The 19,170-nt window shown below is 62.0% G+C and overlaps 2 protein-coding genes across 2 annotated transcripts; both read left to right on the forward strand.

Moving 5' to 3' along the window:
- Window positions 1-353: 353 nt before the first annotated feature.
- MTMR11 (myotubularin related protein 11) lies at window positions 354-9,930 on the forward strand. The gene is made up of 14 exons (XM_069878360.1): window positions 354-524; window positions 2,077-2,149; window positions 2,584-2,726; window positions 2,864-3,117; window positions 3,364-3,451; window positions 3,538-3,626; window positions 3,717-3,838; window positions 3,950-4,013; window positions 5,435-5,505; window positions 5,572-5,747; window positions 5,830-6,000; window positions 7,143-7,430; window positions 7,577-7,849; window positions 9,327-9,930. Exons 1-14 carry the CDS (start codon window positions 354-356, stop codon window positions 9,456-9,458), a joined length of 2,115 nt encoding a protein of 704 aa, XP_069734461.1. The 3' UTR covers window positions 9,459-9,930.
- Window positions 9,931-10,743: 813 nt separating this feature from the next.
- SF3B4 (splicing factor 3b subunit 4) lies at window positions 10,744-19,081 on the forward strand. The gene is made up of 6 exons (XM_069878664.1): window positions 10,744-10,856; window positions 12,121-12,249; window positions 13,672-14,214; window positions 15,011-15,205; window positions 17,709-17,879; window positions 18,554-19,081. The coding sequence occupies exons 1-6, from the start codon at window positions 10,823-10,825 to the stop codon at window positions 18,736-18,738; spliced, it is 1,257 nt and encodes a 418-aa protein (XP_069734765.1). The 5' UTR covers window positions 10,744-10,822; the 3' UTR covers window positions 18,739-19,081.
- The last annotated feature ends 89 nt before the right edge of the window (window positions 19,082-19,170 follow it).

A 19,170-nucleotide genomic window follows, 5' to 3' on the forward strand; every position in this document is an offset into this window, starting at 1 on the left:
TGGAGGAGTGGTGGGATATTGGGATGAGGAGGGGGGATTGGGGGATACCGGGGCGAGGAGGGGGGTGACACCGGGACACGGGGCCGGGGCGGGGCGGGGCGGGCGGCCAAGTCCCGGCCATGAGCAGGAGGCGAGCGGCGTTCTCGGGGCTGCCGGGTACCGGGGGAGCGGGGTTTGGGGGGTCCGAGGGGGTGGGGAGGAGGGGTAGGACCAGACCGGGATGCTGGAGATCCGGGATGCAGGGGGAGAAGGGTTTGGGGGGCGGGATGCGGGGGTGGGGGGGGATGGGGGGGTGGGGGAGCAGGACCGGGATGCGGAGGGTTTTGGGGTCCAGGGGTGCGGGGGGAGCGGGGATGGGCTGGGGGCTCGGTCCGTGCCCCGCAGCCCCCGCAGCCCCCGGTGCCGCAGGGGAGCTGGTGCTGGCGGAGGCTGCGGGCGCCCGGCAGCGCTGCGGGAGCGGCGGCTCCTCCGTGCCCGGGACCCTGCTCTGCACCAACCGCCGCCTCGCCTTCCTGCCCGAGCAGGTGCGGGACCCGCAACCGACCCCCAGCCCCAGCCCCGACCCCAGCCCATCCTCATCCCCAGCCCCGACCCCATCCCCTGCATCCCGACCCCATCCCTAAACCACATCCCGACCCCATCCCCTGCATCCCGAATCCATCCCCGACCCCAGCCCTGACCCCAGCCCCGACCCCATCCCTAATCCCCATTCCCTACCCCATCCCTGACCCCATCCCCTGCATCCCGACCCCATCCCCTGCATCCCGACCCCATCCCTGACCCCATCCCTGACCCAATCCCCTGCATCCCTACCCCATCCCTGACCCCATCCCATCTCTAACCCCATCCCGACCCCATCCCCTGCATCCCGACCCCATCCCATCTCTAACCCCATCTTGACCCCATCCCATCTCTAACCCCATCCTGACCCCATCCCTGACCCCATCCCCGACCCCATCCCTGCACCCCTGATCCATCCCGATCCCATCCCTGCATCCCCGTCCCCATCCCAACCCCATCCCAACCCCATCCCCTGCATCCCAAACCCAACCGTGATCCCATCCCTGACCCCAACCCTATCCCTGACCACATCCCCTGCATTCTTGACCCAATCCCCATCCCTGACCCCATCCCGACCTCATCCCTGCATCCCCGAGCCCATCCCCATCCCGAGCCCATCCCCATCCCAATCCCATCCCCAACCCCATCCCAACCCCATCCCATCCTGACCCCATCCCAACCCTATCCCTGACCCCATCCTCGCATCCCCAACTCCATCCGTATCCCAATCCCACCCCCATCCCCAACCCCATCCCGACCCCATCCCATCCTGACCCCATCCCCAACCCTATCCCTGAACCCATCCCAGCATCCCCATCTCCATCCCTGATCCCATCCCATCCCTGACCCCATCTCCAACCTCATCCCAACCCCATCCCGACCACATCCCCTGCATCCCTGACCCCATCCCGACCCCATCCTTGACCCAATCCCCATCCCTGACCCCATCCCGACCTCATCCCTGACCCCATCCCAACCCCATCCCGACCACATCCCCTGCATCCCTGACCCCATCCCTGACCCCATCCCTGACCCCATCACTGCATCCCTGATACCATCCCGACCCCATCCCTGCATCCCTGACCCTATCCCTGACCCCATCCCAGATCCCATCCCTGACCCCATCACTGCATCCCTGATCCCATCCCGACCTCATCTCAATCCCAACCCCATCCCTGACCCCATCCCGACCCCATCCCATCCTGACCCCATCCCCATCCCCGAACTCATCCACGACTCCATCCCTGACCCCATCCCCAACTCCATCCCGCTGCATCCCCAACCCCATCCCCTGCATCCCTGACCCCAATCCCATCCCCATCCCAACCCCTTCCCCAACTCCACCTCCACCCCATCCCTGACCCCATCCCATCCCCGACCCCATCCCCTGCATCCCTGACCCCATCCCTGACCCCATCCCTGACCCCATCCCTGCCTCCCTGACCCAGCGAGGTGCCGGCTCTGGAGCGCGGGGGGACGCGGGGGCTGCATCCAGCTCTGCCCCCTCTCCCGCAGCCGCTCGGCTCCCGCGGGCTCCTCCGCAGCGACTGGGACGTGGCGCTGTCCTGCATCCGCAAGCTGGTGGCAGGTAACGTGTGATGAGCTGGACAGGCCTCAGCTCCCCCAAAAACCCTCGTGTGATGAGCTGGACAGGGCTCAGCTCCCCCCAAACCCTCGTGTGATGAGCTGGACAGGGCTCAGCCCCCCCCAAACCCTCGTGTGATGAGCCAGACAGGGCTCAGCTCCCCCAAAAACCCTCGTGTGATGAGCTGGACAGGGCTCAGCCCCCCCCAAACCCTCGTGTGATGAGCTGGACAGGCCTCAGCTCCCCCAAAAACCCTTGTGTGATGAGCTGGGGTGGTCTCAGCCCCCCTCAAACCCTCGTGTGATGAGCTGGACAGGGCTCAGCCCCCCCCAAACCCTCGTGTGATGAGCTGGGGTGGTCTCAGCCCCCCCAAACCCTCGTGTGATGAGCTGGGGTGGTCTCAGCCCTCGTTAACAGCCGCCCCTCGCCCGCTGCAGCCAGCAGCTTGACGAAGCCCAAGGTGCTGACGGCCACCTCCACCCTCAAGTTCATCCCTGAGGAGCTCAACGTCTTCTGCCGCGATTTCCGCTTGCTCCGCTTCCAGTTCCACGAGAACGGGTTGGCCCCACAAGCGTTCCGGGTGAGCTGGTGGCTCTGGAGGAGACTCAGAGGGACTCGGATGCTCACGTTGGGTTTCCCCCTGACCTTGGGGATGGGGGAGAAGGCTCGATTTGGGGGTGTTGGTGCCCCATCCCAGCCCCCGGCTCCTCTCCGCAGGTGGCCAACGCCATCGCCCAAGCGCGGGAGGCGGCCGCGTGGCTCGTGGACGTCGACGAGGGCCACAACGGCTGCTCCTGCCTGGCTGGAGCCCCTTCGGAGGATGAGGATGAGGAGGATGAGGATGAAGATGAAGATTTGGCCGCCACGCTGCTCTTCGAGAGCCTGCAGGACTGGGAGCAGGAGCTCAAGCGCCTGGGTGCCGAGGGCTGGAGGGTCAGTGCCGTCAACGAGCGCTTCGACATGGCCCCCAGGTACGGCGCGGGGGGAGCTGGGGGACCCCCATGATGGGGGGGGGGGCACAGCAGGAGCCCCCCGAAACCCTGAGGGGAGTGAAGGAAGGGGTGGAGGGCAAATCCTTCCATGGTTTGGGGAAAGCATCCCGTGAGCTGCTGGAAACGGCTCGTTGGGGTTTGGGGCCGGGGGAGCAATCCTGGGGGTCTTGGGGTGCAGGGGGGGCACCCCACGCCCCCCAACTCATGTCCCCCACCCCCCTGCAGCCTCCCCCGGTACCTGTGGGTGCCCAGCGGGCTCCTGGACCACGACCTCAAGCGAACCTTCGCCCACTTCGAGGAGCGCCGCGTGCCTGTGAGCGCCCGGGAAAGCGATTTTGGGGTGGAAGGGGGTATTCAGGGATATTTGGGGGTGACCCCCCCCCCCAATCTCACCCCCAGCGCCTGTGCTGGTTGCACCCGGGTGGTGCAGCCCTGCTGAGAGCCGCCAGCTTCCACGCAGCCTCCGAGCCGGGCAGCGAGGACGTGAGGTGAGTCCTGCACAAAGCCATGAGGGGGGATCTAGGGGTGACCCCCTCACTCCCAAACCCCACCTGGGGGTCCCTGTGTGTCCCCCCCAGGTGCCTGGAGGCTCTGCTGCTGGGGGGCCGTGGTCCCTGTGTGCTGGTTGATGCCACCGAGCTGCCCACCCTCGCCGACATCCAGCTCGCGCACCTCAAGCTGCGGGCGCTCTGCCTGCCCGGTGAGTTTGGTTTTGGGGGGGAAGGACGCAGGGAGGACCCCCTCATCTGACCCACACCGGGGCTCCCTGGTCCCTGCTGACCCCCCCCCCATCCTTTGCCGGGCGAGCCAGACGCGGTGGTGGAGGAGAAGTGGCTCTCGGCTCTGGAGGGGACGCGCTGGCTGGAGCACGTTCGGTGAGATTTTTCTGGGGCGTGGGGTGGAGGTTGGGGAAATTCACCCCCAAAACCACCCTAGAACCACCCCAAACCACCCCAAAAGCACCCCAAACCATCCTAAAAGCACCTCAAAGCACCCCAAACCATCCCAAAACCACCCCAAACCACCCCAAAAGCACCCCAAACCATCCCAAAAGCACCCCAAACCATCCCAAAAGCACCCCAAGCCACCCCAAAACCACCTTAGAACCACCCCAAACCACCCCAAAACCACCACAAACCACCCCAAAGCACCCCAAAAGCACACCAAACCACACAAACCCCACCCCAAACTACCCCAAACCACCCCAAAAGCACCCAAAACCATCCCAAAAACATCCCAAAGCACCCCAAACCATCCCAAAAACATCCCAAAAGCACCCCAAACCACCCCAAAAGCGCCCCAAGCCACCCCAAACCACCCCAAAACACCCTAAAACCACCCCAAACCACCCCAAAAGCACCCCAAACCACCCCAAACCACCCCAAAAGCACCCCAAAGCACGCCAAACCACCCCAAAAGCACCCCAAACCATCCCAAAAGCACCCCAAACCACCCCAAAACACCCTAGAACCACCCCAAACCACCCCAAAACCACCCCAAACCATCCCGAAAGCACCCCAAAGCACCCCAAAAGCACCCCAAACCATCCCAAACGCACCCCAAACCACCCCAAACCACCCCAAAAGCACCCCAAAGCACCCCAAACCACCCCAAAAGCACCCCAAAGCACGCCAAACCACCCCAAAAGCACCCCAAACCATCCCAAACGCACCCCAAACCACCCCAAAACACCCTAGAACCACCCCAAACCACCCCAAAACCACCCCAAACCATCCCGAAAGCACCCCAAAGCACCCCAAAAGCACCCCAAACCATCCCAAACGCACCCCAAACCACCCCAAACCACCCCAAAAGCACCCCAAACCACCCCAAACCACCCCAAAACACCCTAGAACAACCCCAAACTACCCCGAAAGCACCCCAAACCATCCTGAAAGCACCCCAAAAGCACCCCAAACCACTCCAAAACCACACCAAACTACCCCAAACGCACCCCAAACCATCCCAAAAACATCCCAAAAGCACCCCAAGCCACTCCAAAACCACCCCAAAACCACCTTAGAACCACCCCAAACCACCCCAAAACCACCACAAACCACCCCAAAGCACCCCAAAGCACCCCAAAAGCACCCCAAACCACCCCAAAACCACCCCAAACTACCCCAAACCACCCCAAAAGCACCCCAAGCCACCCCAAACCATCCCGAAACATCCCCATGATGGGCGGTGGGTCTGACTGGATGATGGGGATGCTGCGCTGGGCGCTGGTGACACGTGGGGGAGCCCCCCAGCTGGGGTTTTGGGGTGCCCTGAGCCCTTTTTTTTGCTCCCCCAGCACCTGCTTGAGGAAAGCCGCGGAGGTGGCGTCGCTGCTGGCGAGGCGACGCTGCTCCGTCCTGCTCCAAGGTAGCGCCGCGGGATGGAGTGGGATGCAGGATGGGGACCCCCCGTCACCGCTTTATCCTCCCCCAGAGCCCTCGGACCGCGACCTGAACTGCCTGGTGGCCTCGCTGGTTCAGCTCCTGGGGGATCCTCGCTCCCGGACCCTCTCCGGCTTCCAGAGCCTGATCCAGCGGGAATGGGTGGCAGCCGGACACCCCTTTCCTCGACGCCTCGGGCTGCTGCGCCGCGACAGCCCCCGCGAGGAGGTGAGGGGGGGGGTCCCGCTCCCCAAATGCCACTCGCGTCCCCACTAGGTGACAAACACCGGCTTGTCGTCCCCCACCCCAGGCTCCTGTTTTCCTGCTGTTCCTGGACTGCATGTGGCAGCTGGTGCGGCAATTCCCGGCGGCGTTCGGCTTCACCGAGGCGTATCTCCTCGCCCTGCACGACAGCAGCTTCGCCCCTTACTTCAGCACCTTCCTCTTCAGCTGCCAGCGGCAGCGCGGCCAGGGCAGCCCGGTGAGCATCGTGGGGACCCTTCCCAGCCACGGATTTAGGGACGGATCAGAGAGTGGGAAATGGAGTCAACTCCAGCTGGAGGCCAGTTCCACGTGGTGTCCCCAGGGCTCAGTGCTGGGTCCAGCCCTGTTCAATGTCTTAATCAATGACCTGGATGAAGGCATCGATGCACCCTGAGCAAGTTTGCGGGTGACACTGAGCTGGGTGGAAGCTGGATCTGCTGGAGGGTCGGGAGGCTCCAAAGGGATCTGAACAGGCTGGATCCATGGGCTGAGACCAACGGCAGGAGGGTTAACGAGGCCAAACGCCGGGTCCTGCACTTGGGGCACAACAACCCTGAGCAGCTCCAGACTAGGAGAAGTCTGGCTGGAAAGTGCCTGGAGGAGAAGGACCTGGGGGGGTTGGTTGAACAGGAGCCAACAGGGGCCCAGGTGGCCAAGAAGGCCAAGGGCATCTTGGCTTGGATCAGACCCGGCGTGGCCAGCAGGGCCAGGGAGGTTCTTCTCCCTCTGGCCTCGGCCCTGGGGAGACCGCTCCTCGAATCCTGGGGTCAGTTGTGGGCCCCTCACCACAAGAAGGATGTTGAGGCTCTGGAGCGAGTGCAGAGAAGAGCAACGAAGCTGGGGAGGGGGCTGGAGAAGAAGAGGAGCGGCTGAGAGAGCTGGGGGGGTTTAGCCTGGAGAAGAGGAGGCTGAGGGGAGACCTCATTGCTCTCTGCAACTCCCTGAGAGGAGGTTGTGGAGAGGAGGGAGCTGGGCTCTTCTCCCAAGGGCCAGGGGACAGGACGAGAGGGAATGGCCTCAAGCTCCACCAGGGGAGGGTCAGGCTGGACAGCAGGACAAAATTTTTCATGGAAAGGGTCACTGGGCAGTGTCCGAGGCTGCCCAGGGAGGGGGTTGAGTCCCCTTCCCTGGAGGGGTTTAAGGGCCGGGTGGACGAGGTGCTGAGGGACATGGGTTAGTGATTGATGGAATGGTTGGACGCGATGATTCAGTGGGTCTCTTCCAACCTGGTGATTCTGTGATTCTATGACTTGGAAGCAAAGGCGAATCCTATGAGTCCAGCTGCACCCATGCCTCAGTTTCCCCAAGTGGGGCTTGCCTCCCCCTGCTAAAAGCTCCCGTTTCCCCTCGTCCCCACAGCACCGGCCCCACGGCCAGACCTACACGCCGGTGAGGGGCTGGCGGGACCCCCAGCCCGGGGCGCCGCGAGCGGGCAGCGTGGCCGGTGGGCTGCCCACGGTCTGGGACTGGGGGCTGCGCTACAGCCGCCAGCAGCGAGCGCGCTTCAGGAACCCAGCGGGGGCTGCTGGCACCGCGGGACCCCCTGACATCGGCACTGCGGGACCCCCCGACATCAGCACTGCGGGATCCCCCGACACTGGCACCGTGGGCCCCCTGGCCCCCGTGCACCCCCAGCCCCTGGGCAGGGTGAGTTGGGGCTCAGGTTGTCCTGCGCATCCCCCTCCCCGCTCCGTTTGGGGCGCTCGGCGTGTTCCTGGTGCTGCCCCCCTCCCCATCTTTTTCATTGTTTTTTTTTTTATCCCTAATCCCTCTTTTTTCTCCCCATTTCCCAGTCCAGCGAGTCCTGGGGGGCTGGGGACGTGCTGGTGCTGAGCAAGGGGACGCTGTGCCCCCAGCCCTTCCCCTGGAGGAGCAGCCGCCCCGCGCCTCGCCTGGCCCGCTGGGCGCCCTCCCTGGAGAGCCTGAGCTTGGGGGGCAGCTTGGGGGGCAGCATGGGGGGCAGCCGCCCCCCCGCGTCCCCCCCGGGGCTGCTGCTGCCCTGCGTCGCGGGCCCCTCCGTCCGGCTCTGGCGTCGCTGCTACTTGCGTGGGCTGCCCGAGGCCCAGGTAAAGCAGAACAGGGTCCTTGATGGGGAAACTGAGGCACGGGGGCCATGGACACGAGGGGTTCCTGGTGCAGGGGGAGTTCTTGTTCTTCCCTAGCCGTGTCCTACTGCTCAGGACGTGGGGTGGGGCCGGCGAAGGTGCCTGATGCTGCGTGCGTCTATCCTACTCGTGTCCATCCATCCATCTCCACCCCATCTCCATCCGTCCTGGCCCCACGTCCATCTCCAACCCCATCTCAGTCTGTCTTGGCCCCATGCGCATCGGTCCCAGCACCATTTCTGTCCGTCCCAACCCCACGTCCATCCTTTTCAACTCTACCCATGTCCATCTCAACCCCCATCGCCATCCTGACCCCGTGTCCATCTATTCCAACCCCACATGCATTCATTGTGACCTTGTGTCCATCCCTCTGCCCCCATGTCCATCCATCCTGATCTCACATCCATCCCAATCCCATGTATATCCTGAAATCATGGCTATCTCAACGTTTTCTCCATCCATCCCAATCCCATCTCCATCCATCCCAACTCTTTCTCCCTCCATCCCAACCCTTTCTCCATCCATCCCAACCCCATCTCCCTCCATCCCAACCCCATCTCCCTCCATCCCAACCCTTTCTCCATCTATCCCAACCCCATCTCCCTCCATCCCAACCCTTTCTCCCTCCATCCCAACCCTTTCTCCATCCATCCCAACCCCATCTCCCTCCATCCCAACCCCATCTCCCTCCATCCCAACCCTTTCTCCATCCATCCCAACCCCATCTCCCTCCATCCCAACCCCATCGCCATCCTTCCCAACCCTGTTTCCAGCCATTCCAACCCCATCTCCCTCTATCCCAACCCCATCTCCCTCCATCCCAACCCTTTCTCCATCCATCCCAACCCCATCTCCCTCCATCCCAACCCCATCGCCATCCTTCCCAACCCTGTTTCCAGCCATTCCAACCCCATCTCCCTCTATCCCAACCCCATCTCCCTCCATCCCAACCCCATCGCCATCCTTCCCAACCCTGTTTCCAGCCATTCCAACCCCATCTCCCTCCATCCCAACCCTTTCTCCCTCCATCCCAAAACCCTCTCCATCCATCCCAACTCTTTCTCCATCCATCCCAACCTCATCTCCCTCCATCCCAATCCCATCTCCATCCATCCCAACCCCATCTCCACCCATCCCAACCCCATCTCCACCCATCCCAACCCCATCTCCACCCATCCCAACCTCTTCTCCATCCATCCCAACCCCATCTCCATCCATCCCAACCCCATCTCCATCCATCCCAATCCCATCTCCATCCATCCCAACCCCATCTCCACCCATCCCAACCCCATCTCCACCCATCCCAACCTCTTCTCCATCCATCCCAACCCCATCTCCATCCATCCCAACCCCATCTCCGCCCATCTCAACCCCATCTCCACTCATCCCAACTCCATCTCCATCCCAGTCCCATCCATCTCCCCGTGTCTCCCCGCAGCGCGGACGCTTCGCCCCATCTCCGGCCGGCCTGGCCGAGGAGCTGAGGTTGCTCCAGGACCGTCTCCGCACGTGGCATCCAGCGGGATCCCATGCCGAGGCCACCGACTGCTCCGTCACCCCCTCGCGCTGAGGGCCCCGGCCATGGGATCAGGGCTGGATCCTGCGGGGATCCCTGAAGCTGCCCCTGACTCCCACTGGCCATGATGGATTCTTGGAATTCCACCTCCGCAGAGGTTTCAGGAGCTGGTGTGGCCGCATCTGGACTGGGCGAGCAGGATCCAGCGCTGGCGGAACTGGGGTCCGACCCGCAGGCGGGACGGGAACCCCGAGCTTTGCTGGGATCCTGGCTCCGGGACCACGGCTGCACCTGGGATCAGGTCCACGAGAAGGATGGGGACAGTTGGATCCCGGCTCTTCCATCCGGACCCACCGGGGCTCGGATGCGGCCAGGGCGAGACCCCATGTCCTGCTCCTACCCACTCTGGCACGAGGGATCTGCTCCGCTGTGGGATCGTGGGGAGCAGGCGTGATCTCGGGGAGCAGGTGGGACCTCCAGGACCTTCTCCGGGTGTTTTGGAGCCCATTAAAGTGCAGTTGCGAGGTCCCGGTATGTGGCTGCGAGGGGGAACTGGGATTGGAGATCCCCACCCCAGGCAGATGGGGAGCTGCGGAGATGGGATCTCTTGGAACTGGGATCCCCCAGCACAAGGATCTCCTGGAACTGGGATCTCCTGGTACAGGGATCCCCCGGTACTGGGATCCCCCAGCACAAGGATCTGATGGAAGTGGGATTTCCTGGTACTGGGATCCCCCGGCACAAGGATTTCCTGGAACTGGGATCTCTTAGCACTGGGATCCCTCCCACCACTGGGTTCTCCCGGTACTGGGATCCATCTGTACTGGGATTCCCTGGGACTGGGATTCCTCCGTACTGGCTTCCCCTGGTACTGGGATCTCTCCATACTGGTATTCCCCTGGCACAGGGATCCCCCCACACTGGGATCTCTCCATACAGGGATCCCTCCACACTGGGATTCCCTGGCACTGGGATCCATCCGTACTGGGACTCCCCTGGCACTGGGATCTCTCCATACTGGGATTCCCCCCACTGGGATCTCTCCATACTGGGATTCCCTGGCACTGGGATCCCCCCTCACTGGGATCCATCCATACTGGGATTCCCTGGCACTGGGGTACCCCCCCACTGAGATACATCCATGCATGGATCCCCCTGGCCCGGGGTTCCCTCTCAGCACCGGGATCCCCCCGCACCGGCCGCAATCGCCATGTCTCCCATCGCCACAGAAGGGCAGCTCGCCCCAACCCCCCGCCCACACCCGACATGGCCGCCGCGCCTTCCCCGCGCTCAGCGCTGACGTCATTTCCGGGACGCACGCACCCCCCCGTGAGCGCGCCAGGGGGCGGGTTGGCGCCCGCGGATGACGTCACGGCGCACGGCGTCGGCGCGCGGGCGGGAACGGGAGGCCCGGCAAGATGGCGGCGGGGCCCATCTCGGAGCGGAACCAGGGTGGGCCGGGGGGACCTGGAACCTCGGGAGGGGGGGGTCCTGGGCTCCTAGGGGCTGGGGGGGGAGCAGGAACCTCGGGAGATGGGGGGCCCTGGGCTCCCGGGGGGAGCGGGAACCTCGGGAGAGGGAGGGACCTGGGCTCCCGGGAACGGGAACCTCGGGAGAGGGGCGGCCCTGAGCTCCCCGGGAACGGGAGAGGAGCGGGAAGCTCGGGAGAGGGGGGGCCCTGGGCTCCCGGGAGCGGGAAGCTCGGGAGAGGGGGGGCCCTAGGCTCCCGGGAACGGGAGGGGAGCGGGAACCTCGGGAGAGGGGGGGCCCTGAGCTCCGGGAAACTCGGGAGAGGGGGGGGCCTGGGCTCCCGGGGGCCGGGGGGGAGCGGGAACCTCGGGAGAGGGGGGGCCCTGAGCTCCGGGAAACTCGGGAGAGGGGGGGGCCCTGGGCTCCCGGGGGCCGGGGGGGAGCGGGAACCTCGGGAGAAGGGGTGGGGCTTGATGGAGGCTTAGGATGTGGGGGCTCAGGGCTCCGGGGGAATGCTGGGGCGGGGGGAGGGAAGATGGGGAGGACTCTGTGGGCTCCCAGGGGAGCCTGGAATCGTGGGGGACATTAGGGGAGCTCCTGGGGGGGCTGGGGAAGTGGGGGCCCCGGGGATTGCGGAGGGGAGCTCAGCAGGAGCCTGTGAGCTCCCTGTGGACATGGTGGGGGGGCAGGGCTCCCTGGGGGACTGGGGTCTGTGGGGACATGGGGACACAGGGCTCCCTCATAACGTGAGGGGCTGGGATTTATGGGGATATGGGGGTTTCTGGAGAGGGCTGTGAACTCGGTGGATGTTGGGGGGGTCTGCGGGGGGCCGGGATCTCTGGGAACACGGGGACCTCCGTGATTGGGCCTTATGGCTGTGGTGGAGCTCTGTAGGGGTGTTTTGAGCTCCCTGGAGATGTTTAGGGGTTTTGGGGGGGGTGGATGGGCTCTCTGGAGACAGGGATTGCTCTTTGAGGGTGACCAGGAGGCGGAGGGGGCTACAGAACTCACCCCAGACATGAGGGGGGTGTCACTTGGGGGTCAGGAATCATAGAATCGTAGAAGGAAGGGGGCAGTAGGCTTTGTGGGCATATGAGCTGGAATGGAGGGACTCTGGTCTCCCTAGAGAAACGGGGGGACATGGGGGGGGGGCTCTTTGGCTGAGGGCTTAGTTGTGGAGGATCTGGTTAAAAGTTTGTTTAGGGGACATGTCTGGATTTGAGGATTTTGGCTTCTCTCTCTTAAGATGCCACCGTGTACGTTGGGGGGCTGGATGAGAAGGTGAGCGAGCCGCTGCTCTGGGAGCTCTTCCTGCAGGCTGGGCCCGTGGTCAACACCCACATGCCCAAGGACCGCGTCACCGGCCAGCACCAAGGTGAGGGGCTCAACATTCCTTTTTCCAGAACCACACGTTGAATAAAGCACCTCAGCGGGGACAGCCCAGGGGAGGTCTTTTTTGGGATAAAAAACTACCTGGATGACCGAGTCCAGAGAATTGTGGAGAACGGAGCTAAATCTCATCAGTGGCCGGGCACAAGCGGTGTCCCCAGGGTTCGGGGCCAGTTCTGTTTGATCTTCTTAGCCATGATCTGGATGAGGGGATCAAGTGCTCGCTCAGTTTGCAGATGACACCAGGTTGGGTGGGAGTGTGGATCTTCTGGAGGGCAGGAAGGCTCTGCAGAGGAGAACCAGGTTGGATCCGTGGCTGGAGGGCAGGAGGATCTGCATAGGGATCCAGGCTGGATCCGTGGCTGGAGGGCAGGAGGATCTGCAGGGGGATCCAGGCTGGATCCATGGCTGGAGAGCAGGAGGCTCTGCAGAGGGATCCAGGCTGGATCCATGGCTGGAGGGCAGGAGGATCTGCAGAGGGATCCAGGCTGGATCTATGGATGAAGGGCAGGAGGATCTGCAGGGGGATCCAGGCTGGATCTATGGATGAAGGGCAGGAGGATCTGCAGAGGGATCCAGGCTGGATCTATGGATGAAGGGCAGGAGGCTCTGCAGAGGGATCCAGGCTGGATCTATGGATGAAGGGCAGGAGGATCTGCATAGGGATCCAGGCTGGATCTATGGATGAAGGGCAGGAGGCTCTGCAGAGGGATCCAGGCTGGATCCATGGCTGGAGGGCAGGAGGATCTGCATAGGGATCCAGGCTGGATCCATGGCTGGAGGGCAGGAAGATCTGCAGAGGGATCCAGGCTGGATCCATGGCTGGAGGGCAGGAGGATCTGCAGGGGGATCCAGGCTGGATCCATGGCTGGAGGGCAGGAGGATCTGCAGAGGGATCCAGGCTGGATCCATGGCTGGAGGGCAGGAGGCTCTGCAGAGGGATCCAGGCTGGATCCATGGCTGGAGGGCAGGAGGATCTGCAGGGGGATCCAGGCTGGATCCATGGATGGAGGGCAGGAGGATCTGCAGGGGGATCCAGGCTGGATCCATGGCTGGAGGGCAGGAGGATCTGCAGGGGGATCCATGGCTGGAGGGCAGGAGAACCTGCAGGGGGATCCAGGCTGGATCCTTGGCTGGAGGGCAGGAGGATCTGCAGAGGGATCCAGGCTGGATCCATGGCTGGAGGACAGGAGGATGTGCAGAGGAGAACCAGGTTGGATGGGGCTTGGAGCCTCTGATGCAGTGGGAGATGTCCCTGCCCCTGGCAGGGGTGGGACTTGGATGGGCTTTGAGGTTCCTTCCAACTCAAACCGTTCCATGATTCTATGAAATCGTGTGCAGCTGGGATTAGCTGTGGGAAGCCGTGGGTCGGCTCTCTCCCAACCCTCTGCTCGTGGTCTCGTTTCAGGCTATGGCTTCGTGGAGTTCCTCAGTGAGGAGGACGCGGATTACGCCATTAAGATCATGAACATGATCAAGTTGTACGGGAAACCAATCCGAGTGAACAAAGCCTCAGCCCACAACAAAAACCTGGATGTGGGGGCCAACATCTTCATTGGGAACCTGGACCCTGAAATCGATGAGAAGCTGTTGTACGACACCTTCAGCGCCTTCGGGGTCATCCTGCAGACACCCAAGATCATGCGCGACCCCGACACGGGCAACTCGAAGGGTTACGCCTTCATCAACTTCGCCAGCTTCGATGCCTCGGACGCTGCCATCGAGGCCATGAACGGACAGTATCTCTGCAACCGGCCCATCACCGTCTCCTACGCCTTCAAAAAGGATTCCAAAGGCGAGCGGCACGGCTCGGCCGCCGAGCGTCTCCTGGCAGCCCAGAACCCGCTTTCGCAGGCGGATCGGCCCCATCAGCTCTTTGCCGATGCTCCTCCTCCTCCGTCTGTCCCGACTCCCGTTGTCACCTCCCTGGGCCCTGGCGTCACCCCTCCAGGTGCGTAAATGATGGTGGCATCGGTTTGTGCCACGTGGACTGACAGGAGGCTGTTGTGTCCTGGCAGTGGCTGCCTTATGCCACGCTTCGAAGCCTCTCCAGGAGGCTCAGGGCAGCAGCTGGTCCTCCTTGGTGACTGTTGGTGCAAAACCCGAGCTGGTAGGACTTTAGGAAGTCCTCTTCTCTCCCTGTGGCAGCTTGGCCTATGCTGTCCCAGGGCTGATTGAAAAACCCTAGGAGAGCTGTGGAATTCCAAGCCTGCAGGAATTTAGGATGCTCTTCCTTCCCTGTGACACCTTAATCTATACTGTTCCAGTTCTGAGTAGAAGGGTCTGGTTTCTGCCCTTATGGTTCATGGAATGCTGGAATGATTTCGGTTGGAAGGGACCTCCAAGCCCATCCAGTCCCACCCCTGCCATGGGCAGGGACACCTCCCACTGCATCAGGGGCTCCAAGCCCCGTCCAACCTGGCCTTGAACCCCTCCAGGGATGGGATCTGGGGGTTCTGGTTGATGTCAACTGGGAATCATGGAACTATGAGATGGTTTGGGTTGGAAGGGACCTCAAAACCTGTCAGTCCCACCCCTGCCATGGGCAGAGACGCCCCCCGCTGCATCAGGGGCTCCAAGCCTCATCCAACCTGGCCTTGAACCCCTCCAGGGATAGCTCAGGCTGTTTGTGTTTGCGGTTCCCGAGGCTGTTTGTGTTTTCCACTCCTTCCTGATAACCTGAGAGATTGTTTTGCTGTCGGTTTGGTTTCCGTCCTTACCGCAATCCTTGCTCTCTCTCCTCCCAGGCCTCCCGCCGCCAGGATCATTCCCCCCTCCGGTGCCGCCTCCCGGTGCGATGCCTCCCGGCATGCCTCCTGCCATGCCTCCACCACCCATGCCGCCCGGTGCCGGGGCTCCCGGACCCCCTACCGGAGCCGCTCCCGGCGCAGGGCACCCACCTCACCCACATCCCTTCCCTCCGGGCGGGATGCACCATCCAGGTGAGCACCAGCCAGGTGTCGGCCTCGGGAAATGCAGCTTCTCTTCCCCCTTCCTTTCTTCTCTTCCCCCTTCCTTTCTTCTCTTCCCCCTTCCTTTCTTCTCTTCCCCCTTCCTTTCTTCTCTTCCCCCTTCCTTTCTTCTCTTCCCCCTTCCTTTCTTCTCTTCCCCCTTCCTTTCTTCTCTTCCCCCTTCCTTTCTTCTCTTCCCCCTTCCTTTCTTCTCTTCCCCCTTCCTTTCTTCTCTTCCCCCTTCCTTTCTTCTCTTCCCCCTTCCTTTCTTCTCTTCCCCCTTCCTTTCTTCTCTTCCCCCTTCCTTTCTTCTCTTCCCCCTTCCTTTCTTCTCTTCCCCCTTCCTTTCTTCTCTTCCCCCTTCCTTTCTTCTCTTCCCCCTTCCTTTCTTCTCTTCCCCCTTCCTTTCTTCTCTTCCCCCTTCCTTTCTTCTCTTCCCCCTTCCTTTCTTCTCTTCCCCCTTCCTTTCTTCTCTTCCCCCTTCCTTTCTTCTCTTCCCCCTTCCTTTCTCTTCCTGAAAACAGAGGGAAATCCATCACCATGCTCTGTAAAGGGCTGGGCGCAGCGCTTTTCCCCTGGGATATTGCTCTCCGCAGCCTGGAGAAGGAAAGGGAAGGTCTGCGTAGGAGCAAGGACGTCACGGCAGCAGCACCAGGCCTGGTTTCTGGGTTTTCTCTCCTGCATGTTCTAACATGTGTTAAAAAATAGCCTGGAGCAGGGCCCAGCGGGATTCGGGAGGCGCTCTGGTAATTTAGGAAGCAGTCGGTGCCTCTCTGGGAGGCATCCAGTCGGGTCGGGATGCGAGTTCCCTGGAGCTGCGGAGGTTGGGGCAGAGAAAATCAGGGTCCATCGCGGCGTAGGGAGTTCAGTCTAGGGTGCTGTCGTGGTGGGAGGACGTCAGGGAGACTCGGAGCCATCGTCATCCTCCTCCGGTGTCAATTAATCCGTGAAGTGTGAACCTTCTTAGTGGCTCTGCCAGGCGGGAGCCCATTCCAGACATGAGAACAAAATGTTTCTTTGATTTCCTTCCATTTTTAGCCCTGTAGTGCTGGGAATGAGCAGCGCCAACACCCAGGCTTAGGTTTCAACTGCAAAAATGAAGGGGAATTTGCAATTTAATTTGATTTGCTTTTAATCCTGCCTGCTCTACAGCCACCCTTGTGCTGGGATGCGCTCCCGCGCGGCCTGATTAGGGTGCTTTGTGTGATCGCAGCTCGGCTGGGTGAGTGACCAGATGGCTGCGGTCGTTCCTGACGATGAGCCGGCTTTTCGGCCTTTGGAGTAGGCAATTAAGGGTGCAGGCGGTGCGGAAGCCACGCCAGGCTCGCCTGTTACGATAAGGAGAAAAGAATCTGGGCGAGTTTGGGTTTTTAAAGGGATAAAATGGGAGAATGATAGGAAAAAGTAGATTTCTGGGGATGCAAGCTGCTCCTCTGCAGTGCAGGGTGAGCTCTGGAGCCAGATTGCTCTTCTCCAAATCTCCCAGGTTGGTGATTCCTCTCTGAGCCCTTGTCCAGGGCTGCACTGCACTTGCTGTAATGTTCATCCCAGCAGCGTCCGGATGCTGCAGGCTGTTCCTGTTGCCTCTTTTCAGCAAGCTTTGTGCTTTCTCCTCTTTCCCCCCCTTTTTGGTAGAGGAGCCCTCTTTGCAGATCTGATTTACTGCTCGAGTCCAACCATCGAGTCCAACCATTCCCATCAATCACTAACCCATGTCCCTCAGCACCTCGTCCACCTGTCCCTTAAACCCCTCCAGGGAAGGGGACTCAACCCCCTCCCTGGGCAGCCTGTTTCAATGTCCAGTGACCCTTTCCAGGATGTCCAGCCTGACCCTCCCCCGGTGGAGCTTGAGGCCATTCCCTCTCGTCCTGTCCCCTGTCCCTTGGGAGAAGAGCCCAGCTCCCTCCTCTCCACAACCTCCTCTCAGGGAGTTGCAGAGAGCAATGAGGTCTCCCCTCAGCCTCCTCTTCTCCAGGCTAAACCCCCCCAGCTCTCTCAGCCGCTCCTTTTCTTCTCCAGCCCCCTCCCCAGCTTCGTTGCTCTTCTCTGGACTCGCTCCAGAGCCTCAACATCCTTCTTGTGGGGAGGGGCCCACAACTGACCCCAGGATTCGAGGAGCGGTCTCCCCAGGGCCGAGTCCAGAGGGAGAAGAACCTCCTTGGCCCTGCTGGCCACGCCGGGTCTGATCCAAGCCAAGATGCCCTTGGCCTTCTTGGCCCCCTGGGCCCCTGCTGGCTCCTGTTCAACCAACCCCCCCAGGTCCTTCTCCTCCAGGCAGTTTCCAGCCAGACTTCTCCTAGGCTGGAGCTGCTCAGGGTTGTTGTGCCCCAAGTGCAGGACCCGCCGTTTGGCCTCGTTAACCCTCCTGCCGTTGGTCTCAGCCCATGGATCCAGCCTGTTCAGATCCCTTTGGAGCCTCCCGACCCTCCAGCAGATCCACCTTCCACCCAGCTTGGTGTCATCCTAACCTCCCTGGCTGCGTTTTCTTTTCCAGGAATGCCACCCATGCAGGTGCACCACGGGCCGCCCGGGATGGGGCAGCATCACCCGGGACCCCCAGGATCGGGCGGGCAGCCCCCCCCTCGGCCCCCGCCTGGCATGCCGCACCCCGGCCCGCCCCCCATGGGGATGCCGCCCCGAGGACCACACTTTGGGTCACCCATGGGTAAGTGGGGGCCTTCAAGAGGCGATTTGTGCTCTTTGTTATCCTTGCTGAATGAGTTCAGCACTTCCTTCTGCTCCACCGCCTCCCTTCATCCTCTCTTGATGGGAAGGAGGAGATACTGAGCTCTCGGAGCCAGACCCGGCGGCCACGAGCTGCTAAGCCAGGATTTCCCAGGCTTTCCTTGTGTTTGTTGGGATGCGGAGCTCTCCCCATCTCTCACATCTGGATATCACAGAATCATTTAGGTTGGAAAAGATCTTTAAGATCGAGTTCAACTGTAAATCTTCCCATTGCCAGCCCCACCACTACGTTGTGTCCCTGAGCACCAAATCTCCGTGTCTTTTAAACCCCTTCAGGGATTGGGACTCCACCACTGCCCTGGGCAGCCTCTGCCAGGGCTTGAAAACTGTTTTTCTAAAGGAATTTTTTAGAGATCCAGCCTATATCGACTGGGCTTTGCCAGCCGTGAGGGTTCCTGAACCTGGTTGCGCTCTCCACACGTGGGGTGTCCGCTAGGAGAGGCTTTTCTCCAGGCTCTGCTGGTGGAGAGGGAAGGAGGGGGGGCGTTGACCTGAGCCAGTGGAGCTGCTGCCGCAGGGTGGGATCTGGGGGGTCCGGCTGTTCCTCCGTGTGTCCCCGCAGGGGTTCCTGACGCCTGCGCTCTGTCCCCACAGGTCACCCGGGCCCCATGCCGCACCACGGGATGCGTGGGCCTCCTCCGCTGATGCCTCCGCACGGGTACAACGGGCCCCCTCGCCCCCCGCCCTACGGCTACCAGCGGGTGCCCCTGCCTCCCCGGCCAGCGCAGAGGCCCCCGGGGGTGCCCCCGCGTGGCCCCTTGAGGGGTCCCCTGCCCTAAACACCGCAGCGGCACAACCCCCTCCTTGCTGGGGATCCTTCCCTTCCTCTCCTCCAACTTTCCTTTCCCCTTGGACTAACAAATCCGCTCCCAGGAGGGGCAGCCGGGCCCAGCCCTCTCACAGCTCCCCCCTCTCTCTTTCCTTCTCCCCATCTTATTCCCCATTTCTTTTTATAGCGTTCAGTTTGGTTCCTTTCCCCCTCCTCCCTCTTATTATCTCAGCCTCAAAGTTTTTTCAAGGCGCTTATAACAGGGTTTTGTTTTCTGTATAAAGCAGCGATCACCCATTTACTAATAAATCAATTTACGACCCGGGGATTGTCCCTCCGGGATCGGAATGAGATTGTGATTGAGACGCCGAGGCTGCGGGCTGCTATTTGGGATCCCTGCGCTGGAGTTCCTCGGCTGCCTCATCGGAATGCCGGTGCTGCC

This window comes from Phaenicophaeus curvirostris, chromosome 29 (assembly GCF_032191515.1).
Source record: "Phaenicophaeus curvirostris isolate KB17595 chromosome 29, BPBGC_Pcur_1.0, whole genome shotgun sequence".
NCBI classification, from domain to species: domain Eukaryota; kingdom Metazoa; phylum Chordata; class Aves; order Cuculiformes; family Cuculidae; genus Phaenicophaeus; species Phaenicophaeus curvirostris.

Excerpts from the sequence above, each read along its gene's own strand:
- MTMR11 (XM_069878360.1), top strand. The coding sequence starts at position 354 with ATGGGCTGGGGGCTCGGTCCGTGCCCCGCAGCCCCCGCAGCCCCCGGT. Across the intron at positions 5,506-5,571 it reads CTGCTCCGTCCTGCTCCAAG|AGCCCTCGGACCGCGACCTG; the intron begins GTAGCGCCGCGG and ends ATCCTCCCCCAG. Across the intron at positions 6,001-7,142 it reads AGCGCGGCCAGGGCAGCCCG|CACCGGCCCCACGGCCAGAC; the intron begins GTGAGCATCGTG and ends TCGTCCCCACAG.
- SF3B4 (XM_069878664.1), top strand. The coding sequence starts at position 10,823 with ATGGCGGCGGGGCCCATCTCGGAGCGGAACCAGG. Across the intron at positions 10,857-12,120 it reads CATCTCGGAGCGGAACCAGG|ATGCCACCGTGTACGTTGGG; the intron begins GTGGGCCGGGGG and ends CTCTCTCTTAAG. Across the intron at positions 14,215-15,010 it reads CCCTGGCGTCACCCCTCCAG|GCCTCCCGCCGCCAGGATCA; the intron begins GTGCGTAAATGA and ends CTCTCCTCCCAG.